Raw genomic sequence first — 19,173 nt, forward strand, 5'->3', positions numbered from 1 at the left:
TAAATATGTCATATTCATTACAACGCATTCAGTAATTAATCTTCCTAGTGTTGGAATTCAATCCTTAAATAGTAAAGTAGGCAGGGAGAAATTCGTGCGTTTGTTTAGGTCTCTGGGGTACTTGAGCCAAGTTATCACTCCAAGTCTGTTACATGAATGCAACCCCTTCTAAAGCATGCTCTCATTTAAAAGGAGTGAGTGTGGCTCTGTATAGAATGCTGATTTGCAAAGTTACTTTGCTTACCTGGGTGAATTTACACACATACAGGCATGCAAAATATGATATTCAAACATATGCATACAAAGTGGGTTAGAAGTGACTGGACCCTTTTGTTTAAAACGCCACAGTACTAAAGACAGCATCCTCACTTTGAGATCTCACACATATCTTCAAGGAAAAGCAGAAAGTATCAACACATGAGTAAGTAGATACAGAATGCAATAGATTTTTCTGTTCTAGCAATTTCACAGATGTCTCAGCTTTTCGAGGGGAGCTCTTTATTAGACAGTGAATAAAAAACGGATTCTCACGTCATCTTACGTAGGTCTTAGCTTAGAATACAGACACAGTTTAACCCGGAGGTTCCTACACTTTCTGGTTTTATAGTGCCGAGATAGCTTAGGAATATTTAGCCATCCTCTCAAGCCAAAAGAAATACTTCACAGTTCTATTTATTAAGCAGTAGGTGCAGACAACTTAATAAGTACCCATGTTCTACCAACGGAGAAGCAATTTGAAAAAATAATGCACTTTCACTTAAAAAAATAATCATTTTTTTTATTCTTTATAACCACATTAATATACTTATTAATGAGACGTGTGTGCCTGTTGGACGCACACACAACTTCTCAGACCATGGAATTAGAGCGTACATCACCACTCTCTTTTCCCGGCCCCAAATTATTTTCAGAGGGTCCTTGCTTTTTGCCGCAGTGATCACCAAAACCCAGCTTTTCAAAGATGTGATATCATCTAAAGGCAGACCACACAACTGACTACGTTGAAAATGGGACTAGCTCAGGCTAGTAGTTTTGTGCAGTGTCTGATAGGGATCGCTGTGTTCTCCTCAAGAACACAAAATATCCTCCCAAGCCCTTGCGAAGCTCCTGATGGGGCCCGGGGGGGGGGGGGGGGCCTCAGCACGCAGTTTTGGAACCATGGGCTGAAGGAGTAACCCCGAGTCTCCTCATTTTGAAATTTTCAGATGTTCAGAATTAACGGAACTAGAAGATAAAACTTCCCGGAGGTCACTGTCCACTTTCGACGCCCTTGATTACACGATCCTTTTAGACCACTCATAGCTGCTATACAGCCCACATTCAGTGACATTGCCTCCATTTTATCCGAAACACTCCTCTCTTGTAGATTTTATTTATTTATTTATTTATTTATTTATTTATTTATTTATGTATTTATTTTTGCAATTTGCTAAAATCCTCTTGGTGCCCCTCTTACAGGTATCTTTAGTACTGTATGTTTCTACCATTTGTGTCTATGTTTGGCCTTTGATTTATTTGACTTCGCCTCTGTTGCTTCATTTTTCTGCTCTAGTTATCATCTGCATTAGGAAATCGTGATTTTCAACATATATTCAAGAAATTCTAGTTTGATATGGGAATCATTCCACCACTTGTAAATTCTACTGATCTTACTGCTTGCAGTTCTACCAATAATTAGTTCAAGTCGCACTTCTGAGCTCTCTTAAATTCTCTCACTTCCCATACACAAAGTGCATCCTCTTCTTTAAGAAATAAACGAAAGGGGAAAAAAGGAGATTAGCCTGTGGCAATATACGATGATGATGCTATCACATTGGTGGTTATAGGATTTGTTTTTCTTGTTATAACCTCCAAAAAGAATTCAATTTCAGTTGTTTTCATTCCCGGAGAAGGAGCAAAACTATTTATTGCACATTCCATGTACAAAGGAATGTGGGAATGAAATTGGAATCTGTTCCTAACTAGAACGTGAACCTTCCGATTTTAGAAGTCTTGCTACTCTGAACTTCTCATATCATGTTAAATAGCTGATGCATTTTCACTTATTTTATTTCATGTTGTGATTTCCATAAAGTGTAAGTATACAGATCATCATATATATTGTTCAAAGGTATAAAAGCAATTTAATTTTTTAAACATTGGTCATTGCAATCCTGTATATATCAATATTGCCTTTGATTCCAAATAGGAAGACAGAGAATTTCTAAAATGATACATGTTTCTTTATGAGTCCTATAGATCAAATAGACCATGCCTGTATCAGTTAATAACTTTTACTTCAAGAAGTGATTCAAGCTACTTTTAGGAACCATAAATAGCTAAAATACAGTAAAACCTAAATGATGGATACAAAACATACTATATCATACATCTCAGTCCTGAAATACAGGCTGTCCATAACTCCAAAAGCTACTCACACTGCTTATAAATTTAATATTAATTGAATTTACATGGTACAAACAAAGTTGAGTTCCCTATTTGTGTTTTCACTAAAGAAAACCATTCACATATTAAGTGTAAAATCTGTGTTTTCACTAAAGCATTGGCATCTATTGCTAAAACAGACTCCTGGTTTTTTGGTTCTGTTTTGTCTTAGTCTGGGGTGGGTGTGAAATTTTCAGATGTATCCCATGGTTACTCATTCTGGCTGTTCATCTTCCTCATGGATGTCTGGCACATTCCACTTGAAAATGCATGACAGTGCATGTGCTTTCCCCTTTGCTGTGGCCTCTGCTATATCATTTTTTTGCTTTCAGATAGCGGTGGGTGTGCTCGCAAACGTGCTGCCATGTCTGTTACATTAACATCTGTGAAGAGAGTTCAAAGTTCTCCAAACCTATTGGCTGCAGGTATAATATCACTAACTCACAGAATGTCACAATCTACTGGCTTTATCTGACCTTTCTCTCCTTCCAGAATTATCCTGTGCGGATGATGAAAGTGGCTGTAAATACCTTTCTAATGCCCTACGAGTTCTTATTTTTCTTGTCTCAAGAATAGCTCCTATCCCTTATGACTGTTTTTATTCTAAAAATAAAAAGCCAAACGAAACTGATATCTTGCAAAAAGCATGTTAAAAATCTAATTAAAAACAACAGTCACCTGACAAAAATGTGTTGCGTAACAGCTACAAGTGTTAATAACGAATTCAGTTTTTTTTTTTCCACACGAACTAAAGCAATATAATATTCAGTTAAGATAACTTCCACATGGTTCAGTTGTTTTCTTTTTACCTGAAAACTGTCGGGTGGTGGGGACACGGGGTCAGGAAGAGGGATTTTCAGGAAACCGAATCATTATGAATTCACTTCTTCACCAAAGGTTGCAAACAATATGATAGAATAATAGTTTTGAAAAAGACCCTGAAACGTCCTTTAATCCAGTCACCAAAGACTCTTCTAATATATATTTTAAACGTCTTGATCCGAGTAAGATTAATTGGTACCCTCAGATATAAATATCTGCAGAAAGCCATTGAGAATGTGATATTTTCAGCATCCAATGAGGTGGGTCTCTGGATGACAAATGTCTATCTGACTTACCTAAGCCTGTGGGCACAACGTGCCCTGAGAGGGGCTGTTGCTGCGGAAGATGAAAGTGAACCCAGCACCCCCAGTGTCTGTAGGCCCTGAAATATGCCTAGACCTTATTGTGACTGGTTTGTGGGTTGGCTGGTTGGTTAGTTGGTTTGATTGTGGGTTGGTTGGTGGGGCTTCCTTGTTTTTTTATTTGTAATATTTGTAAGTTCGGGAGAAGTTGGAAAGAGATTGAGAGTGTTTAGATAATTTTAATTCATACTCTGCATTTCAGTGCCTTTAATACACATACATTTAGTGGTTAATTATAGTGAGAATGTCCTTGGTTAAAGCCACTTGATCCTAAAGTACTCAGCTATGTTGAGGGAAAAAAAACAAGCTTTCACGTGCAGAATCCCACTCTTAGCCACCACCACCTCCAGGTCACAAGTGTATTTCAATGTACAAGTTTAAATACCGGTCCAGGTGGTTCCATAATATATTACATTTTTTAAACGCAAATTGCATTGCAAGGTATGTAGTAGGACATCATTTTGGTTAAGAGAGATCTTCGTGTGTGTATTTGTACATGTTTATTCCTGTGTATATGAGCGTGGAAAAATGTTAGAAAAACTCAAGTGTCGTTTATGTTGGATACCCGAGAGAAAAGGGAATAAAGGGCAATAAGAAAATAAATAAATAAATTGATTGATTGATTGGTTAAGTAAATAAGTAAATAAATAGAATTCCAGGGCCATCAGGTGATCGGAATGCCTAACCACAAATGCCACCGGCATTTCAACCAAGTAAAATTCTGGCCCAAGCTGCTCGGACGCGGACCATCTAAGGGTACCATCTAGGGAATGTGGCACTACTTCAACAATGCCAGATTGTTATGATTTACAAAAGTTTACTAACGGAATAGTAGCATATTGAAACAGAGATTGCCATTTTGGAGACTCAAAACTAGAACACCATCAATTTCATAACACTCAATTTAGGAGAAAATATTTAATGCTTCAGAATCCAAATAATGGACAAGATTTAGTACTTTAGGAATATGAAATAATCTTCAGTAATAAGAGTATGCAATGGCTCTGGACCATTTAAACTTTTAAAAAATATATTCATTTTTGAGAGAGGGAGTGCAAGTGCGGGAGGAGCCGAGAGAGGGAGAGGGGGACAGAGGAGCCGAAGCAGGCTATGCACTGACAACAGCAAGCCTGATGCAGGGCTCGAACTCACGAGCCGTGAGATCATGACCTGAGCCAAATCTGCATGCTCAACCACCTGAGCCACCCAGGTGCCCCAACCATTTAAAATTTTATATCATTAGGGGGCCCCTGGGTGGCTCAGTCAGTTAAGCCTCCCACCGTGGCTCAGGTCATGATCTCACCATTCCCAGGTTCAAGCCCCGTGTTGGGCTCTGTGCTGTCAGCTCGGGGCCTGGAGCCTACTTCGGATTCTGTCTCTCCCTCTCTGTCTCTGCCCTGCCCCCACTCGTGCTCTGTCTCTCTCTCTCTCTCCCTCAAAAATAAATGAACATTAAAAAAAATTTTAATTTTGTATCAGTAGGAGTAAGACTTCTAGAGAATGAAGTCCCCTGAACTTTGCTTTTCATTGTTACATTAAAACTGGATCTCTTTTGTATTTATTAGACACATGAGACATGATTCCTTTCTCAAGGAACTTTTAATTATGCTTTGAAGAAAGAAATCAGCCTCTTTTTATGCCTCTTACATGATACGGTAGCCTTCACAAGAACTAATTCGACATAGTGTTTTTTTGTGAATCAAAAGAGGATTAGTAAGTACTTACTACATTATGTATTATTAAAATAAAACAACCTTTAAGTAAAAGACTACCTCTGCAAAAGATTCTAAGCTCCTCTCTCTCCCCGCTCAGTCACAGAGTCAGTATGAGCTGCTAGCGATCAACTATTTGTCCTTTAAATCGGTGTCTTTCTCTTTATCTTTTAGGAGAAGTAATGTCCCAATGGGCAATTCATAGCACACAGAGATTTTCAACCTAAGCTAGAGCCACTACAATAAGTATGTTGGCTATGGACTACAGAGATACCATAAGCCTCTCAAAAGACATTTTATTTTACCAAAATGTGTGGCAGTCTAAGATAACACCAGTATGGTGTTATGCTTTGGGACTGGACCACTGTGGTAAGAAACTGGGTCTTACCAACACCACCTGTGTATTATATATACACCCTTAGGAAATTCCATCTGTTTGGACTTCAAGTTTCCTTTCTTAAAAAAAAAAACCCAAAAAACAAAAAAACAAACCAAGAAAAAATAAATTTTTTGACATTTCCAACCTCTCTGAGAACATAATCATTTCCCAAACTCACAAGGATTTGCCAAAATTAAATAAGAGTAAATGAAGAAAATAAATAAAAAGGCTTATCACAGCACTTAGAGACACAGTAGGCGTTCAATTAGTTGCCTTGAATTAATATGTTTAATTAATTCTTGCAAAGCATTTGAACCCTCTAAAGAAAGGAACTATAAGAATTAAAATCATCATAATTTTCACAAAAGTATAGTTTATAATGTCTAATATAGCATACCAGTGGAAAGGAATTTAAACAAAACCTCAGGGGAGAGATTATGATATAACAGGTACCACAAACACAGCTACATAAACATCGTAATGGTGGAATCATCAAATTGGAAAGGACCTTTGAGGGCATCCAGCCCAATCCCCAAACTGAGCCACGAATGCCTCAACAAGTTCTGTGACAGGTGTCTACCACCTTCTGCCTGGACACAGGGAGTGTTCGTTGTACCAGAGAAGAGACGTCGTAGTTCTTAATTCTCACACACCCTATTTACATGCACATGCAAAAGAGTCAGGGAATGATAAATCTGTCCCATTTACTCATTCTTTAATTTCCAGAGAAGCAATGACCATCAACTACACAGAACATTAGAAACTAAAATCTCTGATCCCTGGAATTCAAGCTCTGTTTTTTCACAAATGAACAATCATGAATCACGCTCAAGATACTGGGCAAAAACCATTTCCCCCACGAATCTGCCAAATCATTTACATGCTAGACCTTTAAAAAAAAAAAAAACCCTATATTCTCTTTATTTGACATGGTTCCAAGACACTTTCTGTTACCTGCTCCAAATCACACTTGCCCTCCCTTTCCTAAGCTTTCTTGGCAGAAATTAAATAAAAGCAAGGCTATGGTGAACAGTATTCACGTGGGATGGTATTTATCTTTCAGTGCCTCTGAAAAATTATAATAAAATAGCAAATCAGGACTTGATGTATTAGCTTTATACAACTGGATTTATTTTAAAGAAACAAATGTTGTACATTTGAATATCCTTAAGAGACCACCCACTTAAGAGTAGACTTTAATCGTTAACATAAGAACTCATTAACATATGGGTTCATCCTGAAGTTTTAATCCATGGCCATTTTTCCTCTTTCTCCTTGCTCATAATTCTACACACTTGTGTCTACCATGGTAAGCAGAGCTATTCAGTAGAACTCATCCTCATTATTTTTTTTTTATTTGAGTACAGTTTGAAAAGCTCGCCATTATTAATATCTCATATTTCCTGTAGCATACGTACAGTTTCATTTGGAAGTCCCTGGGCCCAATACAGGGGACGAGGGAAGCCTCTGGTTGAACCTAGAGTGACTATCTTGTGAGTCTTGCACTTAATGTTTATTCCCCTGTTGATTCCATAATCTCCAGCATGGTCACCAGTAAGAAGAAACAGAATTGCCCCTCTACAAACGACCAATTAGATAAAGTGTATTTCAAGCATCCTTCAAATCTGCTCTAAATATACCTTCCTCCCCTTCACTGTGTCTATACCTCTTGTACCTCCAAGCATCTGACTCCTTCCACCTCCATCCCCGGCATATACCCACACACCCTTCATTATAAGCTCAGTTTTATCAAACTAAGGTGAAATAAACTCCCTACTCTTACACAGATAATTATGATATAAATAATAATTATTAATGCTCCTTCCCTTTTCATTGCCATTCCAGGTCCCAAAACTTGTTCCTTGTCCACAAACAGTATGTGACACCCAGGTGGTTATTACATCTCTCTCCCTGAGGGCCCCAGAGCAGACTTCTAATGATTGCTCTTTGTTGCTACACCATGTTTGTTTTCTTTATAAAGTCCTCATCTTTATGAGGTGATTGAGAATTTCAATCACTTCTGCTTCCATTAAATCCTAGAAATAGAATCTAGTAGTAAGCATTTCACATGTAAGTCTTCAAAGTTATTGCTTTTCTTTGCGGTAGCCATTTTATTATGGCAAAATGATTTTGAACTCATTGGAGATAAATTCCATACTAAATTAGCAATTATCACAAAGGATGAAGATTTGTCAGTCTTCTGTAACTCACGTGAGCTGGAGACATGGTAATGTACTCTGTGCTATGTCACATGTTTGTTCCTTTGATTTGGAAAGAGTCCATACCAAATATTTTATCTAAAAAGCAAACTCTCATTTCTCAATTCATTTTTGTCACTCCAAATTCATGTGTTTAGATTTCAAAGTATCCCATAAGCGTTAGAAAGAAAATGAAGAGTCCTTTTCACATGTAACATTCGTGTTCTATCAGGCATTGAAATACAGCAATTTAATAATGGTCTCGGGAAACCTTGAGGAGGAGTCCAGGACTGGACAGAAGATCAGGCTGGATGACCCCTAAGGTCCTTTCTAAAGTTCAGGCTTTATGATTCTGTGAGAAGTTGGCCATGTGGTATAAAAGAACAAACTATTACCTCAAGTGTACCTCGGTTACAGAGTATTCTTGAATGTATAATTCAAATAAACCCCATAGTAAATATGCCATTGAGCCATTTTCCAACTATGTTAATACTGAACTTGTTTTCCATAGCTTTCTGCAAGACAATGGAATATACCGTAACAGCTCTTTCATATTTGAATACAAAATGATTTTAAAATGGCAACAAGAAGAAAATTCAAAGTCCAGAGAATGATTTGAAAATATTGCAGAATATGGTGGAAACACCTACACTTTCTTAAAATATAAAAATGAAATGCAGGCTACAAAAAATTGACTGCTATCTAACATAGGACTTGAGTATGGTTACTAACACCAGGGCAGTGAAAACTAAGTATCTTGTGGCTTGATTTAATGCTTGGAGAAGCAGTTATTGTTTTCAGACCAGATACCTTTTGATCCTTTAATTTAGTATTTAAAAATTCATATATCCAGCTTGGGCAATAATAAGATAAAATTACATGGTTGCAATATTACTGAGGGGAAAAAAATCAGTGTTTGTTATATGTGTTAATTACATATTATGTTTAATGAATGATATTTTATTTTTTTTTTTTTTATTAAAATTTTTTTTTTTTCAACGTTTTTAATTTATTTTTGGGACAGAGAGAGACAGAGCATGAACGGGGGAGGGGCAGAGAGAGAGGGAGACACAGAATCGGAAACAGGCTCCAGGCTCCGAGCCATCAGCCCAGAGCCTGACGCGGGGCTCGAACTCACGGACCGCGAGATCGTGACCTGGCTGAAGTCGGACGCTTAACCGACTGCGCCACCCAGGCGCCCCAAATGAATGATATTTTAATTGAAATAAACATAAATGCACAAGCCTCTCATTTAGTAGATTGGACTTACTTCGAGTTTTAGAAATGAGATCATGTTTGCAAAAAAAAAAAAAGAAAGTGGTTGTGGTTCTTTCCCAAATGATCTTTACTAGACTGTTCATTTCTTTCACCCTGGTATTAATTTCAGCATTTCTTTTTCTTTTAGGACGTGATTCTCAGTCACCAGACTCAGGTACAGAAAAGCTATTCTGAATGACCATTACATTTGTTGTGAGTTTTTTTTTGTTAACATATTTGTAGTCACATTGTTGACCTCACAGTAAACTTCAATTGCATATACACTTATGTCTAATTTCTAGAAAGAAATTAAATTCTATTTTGGAAAAAAAAATAAATTTTACCAAAAAAATGTTAAAAGTGAATGTAGATATTTTTGTATCCAATTTGTCTTCCCTTAATAAAAGCTTGGAGCTCTTACAATGATCGAAATCAAGAGACACTGAACGGCGATGCTACATATTCCTCTCTTGCAGCAAAAGGTTTTAGAAGCGTTCGACCAAACTTACAAGAAAAAAAGTCACCGACTCAGGTAATCTTGCACGGCCTTGTTTACTGTGTTATTTTAAACATGGTTAAAAATATGCTTTAGAGTCTCTTCTCCAGCAACATGTGCATATTTAGATGCATCTTTTATCTTTAATGTGTTTTTGCTTTTGGATCTGTATTCCTTGCCAAACTTGAATTCACAACATAGAAGACAAGTTTTAAGCTCAAAACGGGCTTTGTGGGGCTTTTTTTCTGATTCAGTTCATAAAAGTACGATCACTTTCTACATAATGTTTATGATATTTCCTTAAATTCATAAAAAGCTGTCAGCCGATGCTTTGATTTCGAAGTTATGTGGTCGGCCATACGTTTATTCAATAAATAGGAGTTATGCAACTGTTCATTATATTAACTGAAAGAACCTTGTGTTGGAGATCTTAGTAAAATTGTGCCCCGAATCTTAAAAGTGTTACCGAAACAGTGTGAATAAATATAGGGTACCTATACCTCAAAGTCTAAAATTATGCATATATCCCAAGGCCTAAAAAATTTGCCAAGAGAACACATGTTCATTTTTAACATAATTTTCAAGAATATAGATGGAGTCAAACTTCATAATGTATTCTCCATAAAAACCGTTTTCTCCCAGAGGGCAACTATTGATAATAAATTACAAGGCATTCTAAATGGAACAAAAATGATCATTTAATCTAGCCAACAAAATGTGTAGAATAATAAGGAGATATGACATTGTTTTACTTTCTTTAAGGGTAAGGTTGACGCTGGTTTCTTTAATGACTAACTTTGACTTTCTCTCTGTTTTTCCTTCAACATTATTTCTCTCTCCGGATGCTTTTGGCAATCCAGGCACCCTTTCCACCGCCCAGAAAAGAGAGCTTTTGTAGTTCCTTGATAACCAGCCACACACAGGGTGACATTTCAGATCAACTAGTAACTAACACACAAACTCCCTCCTGTACGAAGTACTTTACTAGCAGAAAACCTCTTGAAGGAACTATGCATTCCAATGATGACTCAAACCAGACAATTGTGTATTCAGAAGAATCTAACACAACTGTGTCATATACCCAAAAAATCACTAACCCACTACCAGCAGCTGCCAGCACTGGTCCCCCATCAAATGCTGACACCAGCACCCCATTTCTACAAGAGGATTACACGCAGGACTCTCAAACTCGACGAATTTCTACACTGAAACTAATCCATAACCAGGATCTAGGAAGTAGTGTCCACTTTAATACTCCACGGTTTTCCCAACCTGTTGAGGTACCATCGTGGCTCAAAAGGCCTTGCTCACCACCCCCTAACCCAGTGCCTGGGATATACACAGCATCTCTTTCCATTCAGATAACTCCCGTTTCAGGACACGATCCTGAAAGCCACAAACAGCTACCTGAGCTTTCTCCAGAGACCACAAAGATACCTCTTCAGCAAGAGAGACAAAAATCTGCAGTTGCTGCGGCCTCCCAGTCCTCAGACTGCCGGGTGGTACATTACACTTTCCAATCTCTTCTTACAGGTGTTCAGTAGAGACCCTAACTCCTCTGATTTGGGCTTCTTATATAACCAAATGCTTTGTTAGTTTCCGAGCAGGAAGGGAAAGGAGAAAGAAACCATCTTCTTATTTCAAACCCTACTAAGTTCATCAATAGATTTCTAGGTATCTTTTAATTAAAAAAATACATATCAACCAATATATATCAACCAATATCTATTGTGTATATATACACTATATATATATATAGTTATATATATATATATATACATATGCAACCAACCAATATATATGTGCATATATATATATATATACAACCAACCAATATATATGTGCATATATATATATATATATATATATACAACCAACCAATATATATGTGCATATATATATATACAACCAACCAATATATATGTGCATATATATATACATATACAACCAACCAATATATATGTGCATACATACATACATATACAACCAACCAATATATATGTGCATATATATATATATATATACAACCAACCAATATATATGTGCATATATATATATATATACAACCAACCAATATATATGTGCATATATATATATATATATATATAATATACACAGATTTTTAATCCAGAAATCATGTGCTAACATTTCTTCCCTCTAAGTATTGATGAATTGGTTATTACTGAATACTCTGCAAACCACCTCAGCACTCAAAGAATTTTTAAGTTTCACAGAAATATTTTTTATGTCAGGCCTTTGAGTGCCTTGATTTACCTCATTTACCTATATAACATAATTAGCAATTACAATTCACTTTGGCAGGGAACATGTATTTTAATTCACCCAGCATTTACTCCTTTGCACCTCAATATTCATTTTCACTGAAACTTGATCCATTTCTACTGCTTAAAATTTATCTCAGGACATACAGTCGTCAGTCTTTAATATCCAGACTGTTAGGAAGTAAACCCTTATTTCCCTATATGTAAAATGCTCTCATAGTGTCATTCTCCTGGCATTTATTAATCATTTAGAAGATAAATGTTCCTCTTCTTGGTTTCTGCAACCTGATATAGTGTTAAGAGCATAAGCTTTAAGGATAAACAGCAGATTTCCGTTCAACTCCATCACTGGCTATGTGATGAGGCAACCTTCTTAACTTCTCTGTCGGTCTGAGCAGAGAAATGAGAATAATAATTAATCCTTAATTCCTAGGTTATGGTAGGACTAGGGAGAGAGTGGAAGTAAACCATTAATAAAGATAAAATACAACTACAGCAGTAGTGGGAGTATTGGAAACACTAATACCCAAGTAAATAATCTCTATAATATGATTTCCTGTAGCTGCACTATTAAAGATCATCCAAAACATATCCTTGAAGAGATATATTTTTAAACTTTGTAGAAAATCAGACATCTGATTGACACCACATCCCTTTTCCCACCTGTACAGCAGAAACCTTAAGCTTAGATGATTAAAAAGACAAACGGTGGCGGGGGGGGGGGGGGGGGGGGGGGCCCGGGGCGGGGCACCTGGGTGGCTCAGTCGGTTAAGCGTCTGACTTCGGCCCAGGTCATGATCTCGCGGTCTGTGAGTTCGAGCCCCGTGTCGGGCTCTGTGCTGACGGCTCAGAGCCTGGAGCCTGTTTCAGATTCTGTGTCTCCCTCTGTCTCTGACCCTCCCCCGTTCATGCTCTGTCTCTCTCTGTCTCAAAAATAAATATTGAAAAAAAAAAAAAAAAGACAAACGGGTATTTTCATACCTCTGCTAAAAAGATCTCCTTCATCAGCTGATTGTGATATGCAAAATTAATTCATTAGCGAAATTTCTTTGAATTAAGGTAATATCTTTTGAAAGCCCCTATGAAATATGATAACAATAATTATAATAGCAACTAAAAATACTAGGAGTTTATTATATGCAGGGAAACTTAAGTTCGATAACTTTCTTTTTCCACGGTTTTGTCACTATCCATGCCGACCAGAGATAGTTGGTTTCATTACATAATCCCCAGAGAATCAGCATGAAACACAAATTAAGGTGTTGAGAACCTGTCACTGTTATTCATTGAACAATTATTTATTGGGTATCTACTATGTGTCAAGTCTGTTCTAGCCACAGAGCTGTATTTGAAACTATTGAGAATTAAAATCTTGCCAGAGAGAGGCAAAACTTAATAAAAAAAAAAAACTTAAATAGGCGGATTATATACATCAGAAGGAGATTCTGTAAATAACTAAGCAATACTAAGCAGGGATCCGGGGAGCAGACTCCACGTTATTTGGGATAGTCAAAGGATCCTCATTGAGAAGACCGAACAGCTTTGAAGGGGGAAGACTATTCCTGTCAGAGAGCATCGTGTAAAGGCTTTAAAACTGAAGCATGCTGGGGCTGCTCGAGGACCAGCAGGGAAGCCAGTGGAAAGGAGAGGGAGAAAGGCAGGCGCAGAGGAGGCAGAGGGGACGTCAGAGGTAACAGTGGCCAGATGACAGCAGTCCCTGCAAACACTGCAAGGATTTCAACTTTTACTCTCAATAAAAATGGGAGCCATTGGGAAATTTCAAGGCTACCGCAATTGTCATTTAACTCGTGGTCTAACCGAATCATTCTGGCAGCTCAGGGGAGAACAAACTATGCTAGGGCGAAAGGAGACCAGGCAGCCAGTTAGGTGGCTTTTGCAACCATTTACGTGAGAAATGATGGTGCTCGAGGCAGGGTAGAAGCAGCAGAGGTGAGGAGAAATCAGATTCTGGATGTATTGTGAAAATAGAGAAAACAGGACTGCCTGCCAGACTGCATGGGGGACGTGAGGGAGAGAGAAGAGTGAAGGCTGACTCCAAGGTTTTGAATCTTTGCACCTGAGGAGGATGGAATTTGCCAGCCTTTGCCCACACAGACTGGATAACTTTGGGTAGAGCAGGTCTGGGGGAGAATCAGAGGTTCCACTGGGATATGGTTAAGTTTGAGGTGTCTATGAGATATCCACATGCAGGGGTGGAGTAAGGGGTCCAATATAGGAGCCTGGCATTCAGGTAAAGGGTCCAGGTTGGAGATACCAGCCTACAGATGGTTCTCGTAGGCAAGAGACTGAATGAGATCACCAGGGCATGAGTACTGAGAAAACAAGAGGCCCGAGGACTGAGCCCAAGAGCATCCCAATAGTAAAAGAAGGAACCAGCAGAGGAGACTAAAAGAAGCATCCACTAAAGGAGGAGGAAATCCAGGAACATGTGGTATCCTAGAAGCCCAGCAAGGAAAGTATACGGAGAAGGAAGAGATGGTTAAGTGCACAAATACTGCTGACGGGGCAAGTGTACGACGAGTTCTGCTAAGTCATCCTGGACTTAGTTGTGGGTACGGAGACTTTCTTGGAGTGGGCTTCAGAGAGGCTAGGAGAAGAGCAATTGGACAGACATCCTTTCCAGGCCTTATTATTGTAAGCCCTTTCATCCAGTGATTCTCCCTCTCTGAGCCTCAGTCTTTCATCTGTAAAATGGGGATAATAACGGCATTCATCCCCTGTGAAGTTTGAATAAGATACTGTATACAAGGAGTCTGGTGTAGGGCCTGCTACATAGTAACCCCTCGATATGTAGAAGTTGTTATTTTAAAATAGTATCCTTTTTCCAAACTCTACCTCTGATGGGGAAAAGGAAATCTGTTGTTTTCCACAACACATTTTTTTAGGAGTGGATTAAAGTTTATTTCATCTCACCTACTGTGTGTTCCATGATGAGAGTGTGTTGCCCTTTATAGCATTTTGTCAAAAGGTGGCATGAGATTATTGCACTCTGGGCTTGCTTTTATTGATTGATTGATTGATTGTAGTAAGAATATTTAACATGAGATCTACCCTTTTAACAGATTTTAAAGCGTATCGTTAACTATAGCCACAATGTTGCAGGGCAGATCTTCAGAACGTATTCATGTGGCATAACTGAAACATTATACCTGTTGAACAGCAACCCACGTCCCTCCCAACCCCCTGCCCCTGCCCCTGGCAACCGATTTCCTGTTCTCTGCTTCTCTGAGTTTGACTGTCTTAAATACCTCATGTAAGCGGGATCGTGCAAGATTTGTCTTTCTGTGACTGGTTTATTTCACCGAGCATAATGTCCTCAAGGTTCATCTGTGCCTCATGTGACAGGATTTCTTTCTTTCTTAAGACTGAATAGCATTCCATTGTATGTACATATCACAGTTTCTTTACTCCATTCTTCCATTGATCCATATTTAGGCTGTTTCCCCATCTTGCCTATTGTGAAAAATGGGCATTGTTAAGTCTCATTTTCCACGTAATGGCCTCTCACAATGGTGACCTTTGCATTTTAAATACTTACACTCCACGTTCTGATGAGAAGTCTCATCAAATACTGAGAGCTGTAGGCTACACTCTATGAATCAGCCCAATATAGGCTCCATTATAAAGAATTAGCCTCCCAAGAAATTACCAGACCCAAGAAACAAAAATTCTCTACACTGAGAAGTGAAAAGGAAACTTCAGTGTTCTACGAATTCTATTTTTTTTTTTTTTTTTTTTTTTTTTTTTGCTGTTTTTGTTAAAGTCTGTCCGTTGGTTTAAGAAGAAAACAGCAACCTACTTTTAGGAATTTCTATTCTCTCCATATTTGATAATTGAACATAGTGTTTGATTTCCTTACTAATTTATAAATAGAACCAAAATGAGGTGTGTTACCTGACTATCACTGTGGGAACAGATACCCTGTTGCTAAAAAAGTCACATTGTTCTTCAGTGTCAGATAAGCGGAGGTCTAAGCCAGAAGCTTTGAAAAGACAGCAAAAGCGACACCCTAAATATTTTCCCTGGCATTTGTGAATGCTGTTCCCGTTGCTTCAGGAGGGTAATCTCGACCCTTCTATGATGAAATAACCTAATCAATCATTTGTCAGAGCCTACTTTCACAGCTGTGGCTGCACATATGTTAGAGACTCGGAGGAGAATTTATCTCGCTGTCACGTAGAGGAAGGAGCAAAGTCATCTCAGTGCTCCATGCAATCAAGACGTCTAAGTTAAGGAAGGCAGAATAATGAATAAATGTCAGCAGTGCAGAATGGTAAGAAAGGTTTAGAATACAAAGTATGCTTTCTGGACCAATCCCATCGATACCACACCGATCGCTCATGTGTTCCATTAGGACGGCCAACCAACATCCCATATTCTCTTTGTGAGTCTGTTATGCTATCAGCCGATGGCAGTTTTCATATTAATGTTCTCCTTACCCTGCTCTTTGCTTTGTGCAAAGCATGCCTGTGCTTTCCAGGCATTTCATTTTTTTTTTGTACTAAATGCTTTTTTTGGTACTATACTAAGTACTTTACGTGCATTTCCACACTTAATTTTCACCAGCTTTAGGAGATGGGTTTTACTAATGTCCACATTTTACACATGAGGAAACGGAGGCCAAGGGAGACTAAATGACCTGCCCAAGTCTGTCTGACTCCAGATCCACAGCTCTACCAGTAGCTTCCACTGCCTCTATTTTCTGAGATAACCTGACTCCTGAAGCCCATCTTCTGGCAACATTCTTAAAATATGACACCTTCCTAGATTCAAAATCATATTCTCCATCAGAGTACCACAGAGGACAGTGGAAATATTCACTCCCCTGATCAGATACCACACTGTGTGCCCGAATCTGGGTGACAATTTTGGATAACTTGCACCCACAGGTAGGGACTGTAATGCTGTTAAGATCTCTGGTAAAAGGGTCTTCCTTATGAGACTATAGGGCAATCTTGTATCACTGAAATGCCAGTGGTACAGCCAGGCCTTCGGGGAACAGGGGAATGACCAGTTAGCTACTCTTTCTCCATTTTAGATGCCACCTAGTTCCTTCTGTCCTCTGTGAGTCAGCCTCGTTCTCTCTTAGCTTCTATCCTCTCATTGCTTCAAGTTGTCTGTGGATTCCTATGACATTGTCTGGTGCCAGTTATGCATGAACTTGTGTCTGGGGTTGTGGGGAACACTACTGCCTGACTGGGGCATTCAGTGTCATATAATTCAAATTCCCCGGCGGCAGGAAGTGCCTAATTGGCCCAGTTCAGTTCAGTTATTCTCCTGAATAATCAGCTGTGGCCAGAGAAATGGAATCGCCTAATACAAACACGGCTGCCAGGTACTTCCTCCCCAGCATCCTCAGGAGGGGCAGAGAGAGGAGGTTGATTATTACAGAAGCAGGAAGGGGGGGGGGGGGGGTGGAGAGGTAAAGATTGACTTTTATTTTTCCTAAAAATTCTTAAATTGTTTATTTAAAAATTATGGAAATTCAAAGTCTTAACAATGAGATGGATAATTATATTACAAAACTCCATTATAAGTACCCATCAGCAATTTCCATTATTTGGTCATCCATTTTCAACGGTCAACTCCAGTTATACTGGTAGTGTTTTAAAATCAACATAAGACACCATTCCCTTAAGTTAGTAGAAATTTTAGTACCTTTATCCAACGAGTGAAGAGAAAAAAAATAATGAAAGAACCATTATGACACCCAATAAAATATAAATCATTTCTCCATATAAGGGGATTGATTCTTATGTAATTCCCTCCTAGATTTTTTATTCAAGTAAATTACTGTCTACTCTATGTAAAAATAGAGAATAAAACCAGTCAAATCCCTTGCTTGATATTTCTCAAGTATTCTGTATGCTCCTCAGGAAATGAGACCTACAAGATTAAGGTCCCAGACCACAGTAGCATGTCAAGCCAACTGGAGCCCAAGACAGAAATAAAAATATGTGCCCGTATATATATGGTGTTATGTATTGTTAATTTTTTCTAGAACATTGAAGTCATTTTTAAAATATTCGAAAGTTTAAAAAGTAGGTGCATGAAAACCAACATTACGTTTCAATATTTTATTTACACAAACAGAATTTATTATAATCTTACTTCCTCTTAATTGAAAATTGTCTTCTTTGTGATCATTGTTAGTCAAGGGGAAATTGTCCAACACAGCTGTGCTCTCCACTGAAAATGAGTTCAGGAAAAAGAAGATTTGGGAAATTTTACTGATGGGTTTGCTTTCATTAAAAAATCCAGGATACAATTTTTTCCTTTTTCCTTGGTCTTCAGTGTGACTTGTCATGTTATTTAAATTTTTGGCATTTGGTTCTGTATGGATTTTGGGGGGGGACATTGATTTTGATTTTTTTTTTCTAAGATTGCATGAAAATAATGTTTGTCTCAATTACTGAATTTTTTTTTTTTTTTAATTTTGAGAGAGAGAGAGTGCATGCGCAGGGGAGGGACAGAAAGAGAGAGAGAGAGAAAGACAGAATCCCAAGCAGGCTCCATGCTCAGTGTGGAGACTGACGCAGGGTTCGATCTCACAGTTTGTGAAATCATGACCTGAGTTGAAATCAAGAGCCAGACACTGAACTGACTGAGCCACCCAGGTTCCCCCCAGGTACTGAATTTTTGTCACTCCTTTCAATTTTGCACCCAAGATAAGGGTCTCCTCATGTCCCCTGAGGCCTGGAGTTGCCAGACTATGCTTCCTTTCCCGGTGCCCCAGTTTTATACCCAGCCCACAGCCAACGACCCTTTTCTCACCTCCAGCTTCTGGATCTACAGAGTCAGCAAACTGACGGCCCACGGCCTTGTAACTATAGATACGTTTGGCTGGCCTGCCACGGGGTTTATTTTATTTCTAATTTGGCCGCCTTTAGGAGGAACATGCCTTCTCCATCCTACTGTGGTTCTCACTATTCCCTCTTATCTAACGCCTGACCTGATCTACCCATTCTGGGTACATACCTGGCCCTGGGTAGGCACTTGAGTTGGCAAGGCCTACGCACGACCAATACACCTTTTCCGCTGCTGAAACTCATCCTTCCTGAGCCGCCTCATTCCTTAGTTCCTCAAGGAGTCCAGCCTCGAGTTAGTGATCTCTTTCATCCACAACTTCACCTTAGCATTCTGGGTTGAATTCACGCGGACCCAGATATTCAATGCTGCTCTCTCTTGGAATATTGAGTACCTTGGGGTTTAAGCGCTGT

The 19,173-nt window shown here is 38.6% G+C and overlaps 1 protein-coding gene and 1 long non-coding RNA gene across 47 annotated transcripts in view; one reads left to right on the top strand and one right to left on the bottom strand.

Annotated features, from left to right (window-relative positions):
• The window catches only part of SORBS2 (sorbin and SH3 domain containing 2), a 183,700-nt gene that overhangs the window by 84,862 nt on the left and 79,665 nt on the right, over window positions 1-19,173 (top strand). For 22 of the 46 annotated variants that reach the window (XM_078445303.2, XM_078445306.2, XM_078445300.2 and 19 more), the window contains 4 exons: window positions 2,757-2,849; window positions 9,303-9,329; window positions 9,562-9,686; window positions 10,511-11,152. In XM_078445303.2, coding sequence (XP_078301429.2) covers window positions 2,757-2,849; window positions 9,303-9,329; window positions 9,562-9,686; window positions 10,511-11,152 — 887 coding nt within the window. Of the gene's footprint in view, window positions 1-2,756; window positions 2,850-9,302; window positions 9,330-9,561; window positions 9,687-10,510; window positions 11,184-19,173 lie in introns of all 46 variants that reach the window. The other 24 variants (XM_078445318.2, XM_078445319.2, XM_078445322.2 and 21 more) reach the window with 9 other exon arrangements.
• LOC144616094 (uncharacterized) overlaps window positions 1-19,173 on the bottom strand; it is a 65,474-nt gene that overhangs the window by 15,747 nt on the left and 30,554 nt on the right. The window lies entirely within an intron of this gene.

Source organism: Panthera onca, chromosome B1 (genome assembly GCF_046562875.1).
Source record: "Panthera onca isolate mPanOnc1 chromosome B1, mPanOnc1 haplotype 2, whole genome shotgun sequence".
Taxonomy (NCBI): Eukaryota; Metazoa; Chordata; class Mammalia; order Carnivora; family Felidae; genus Panthera; species Panthera onca.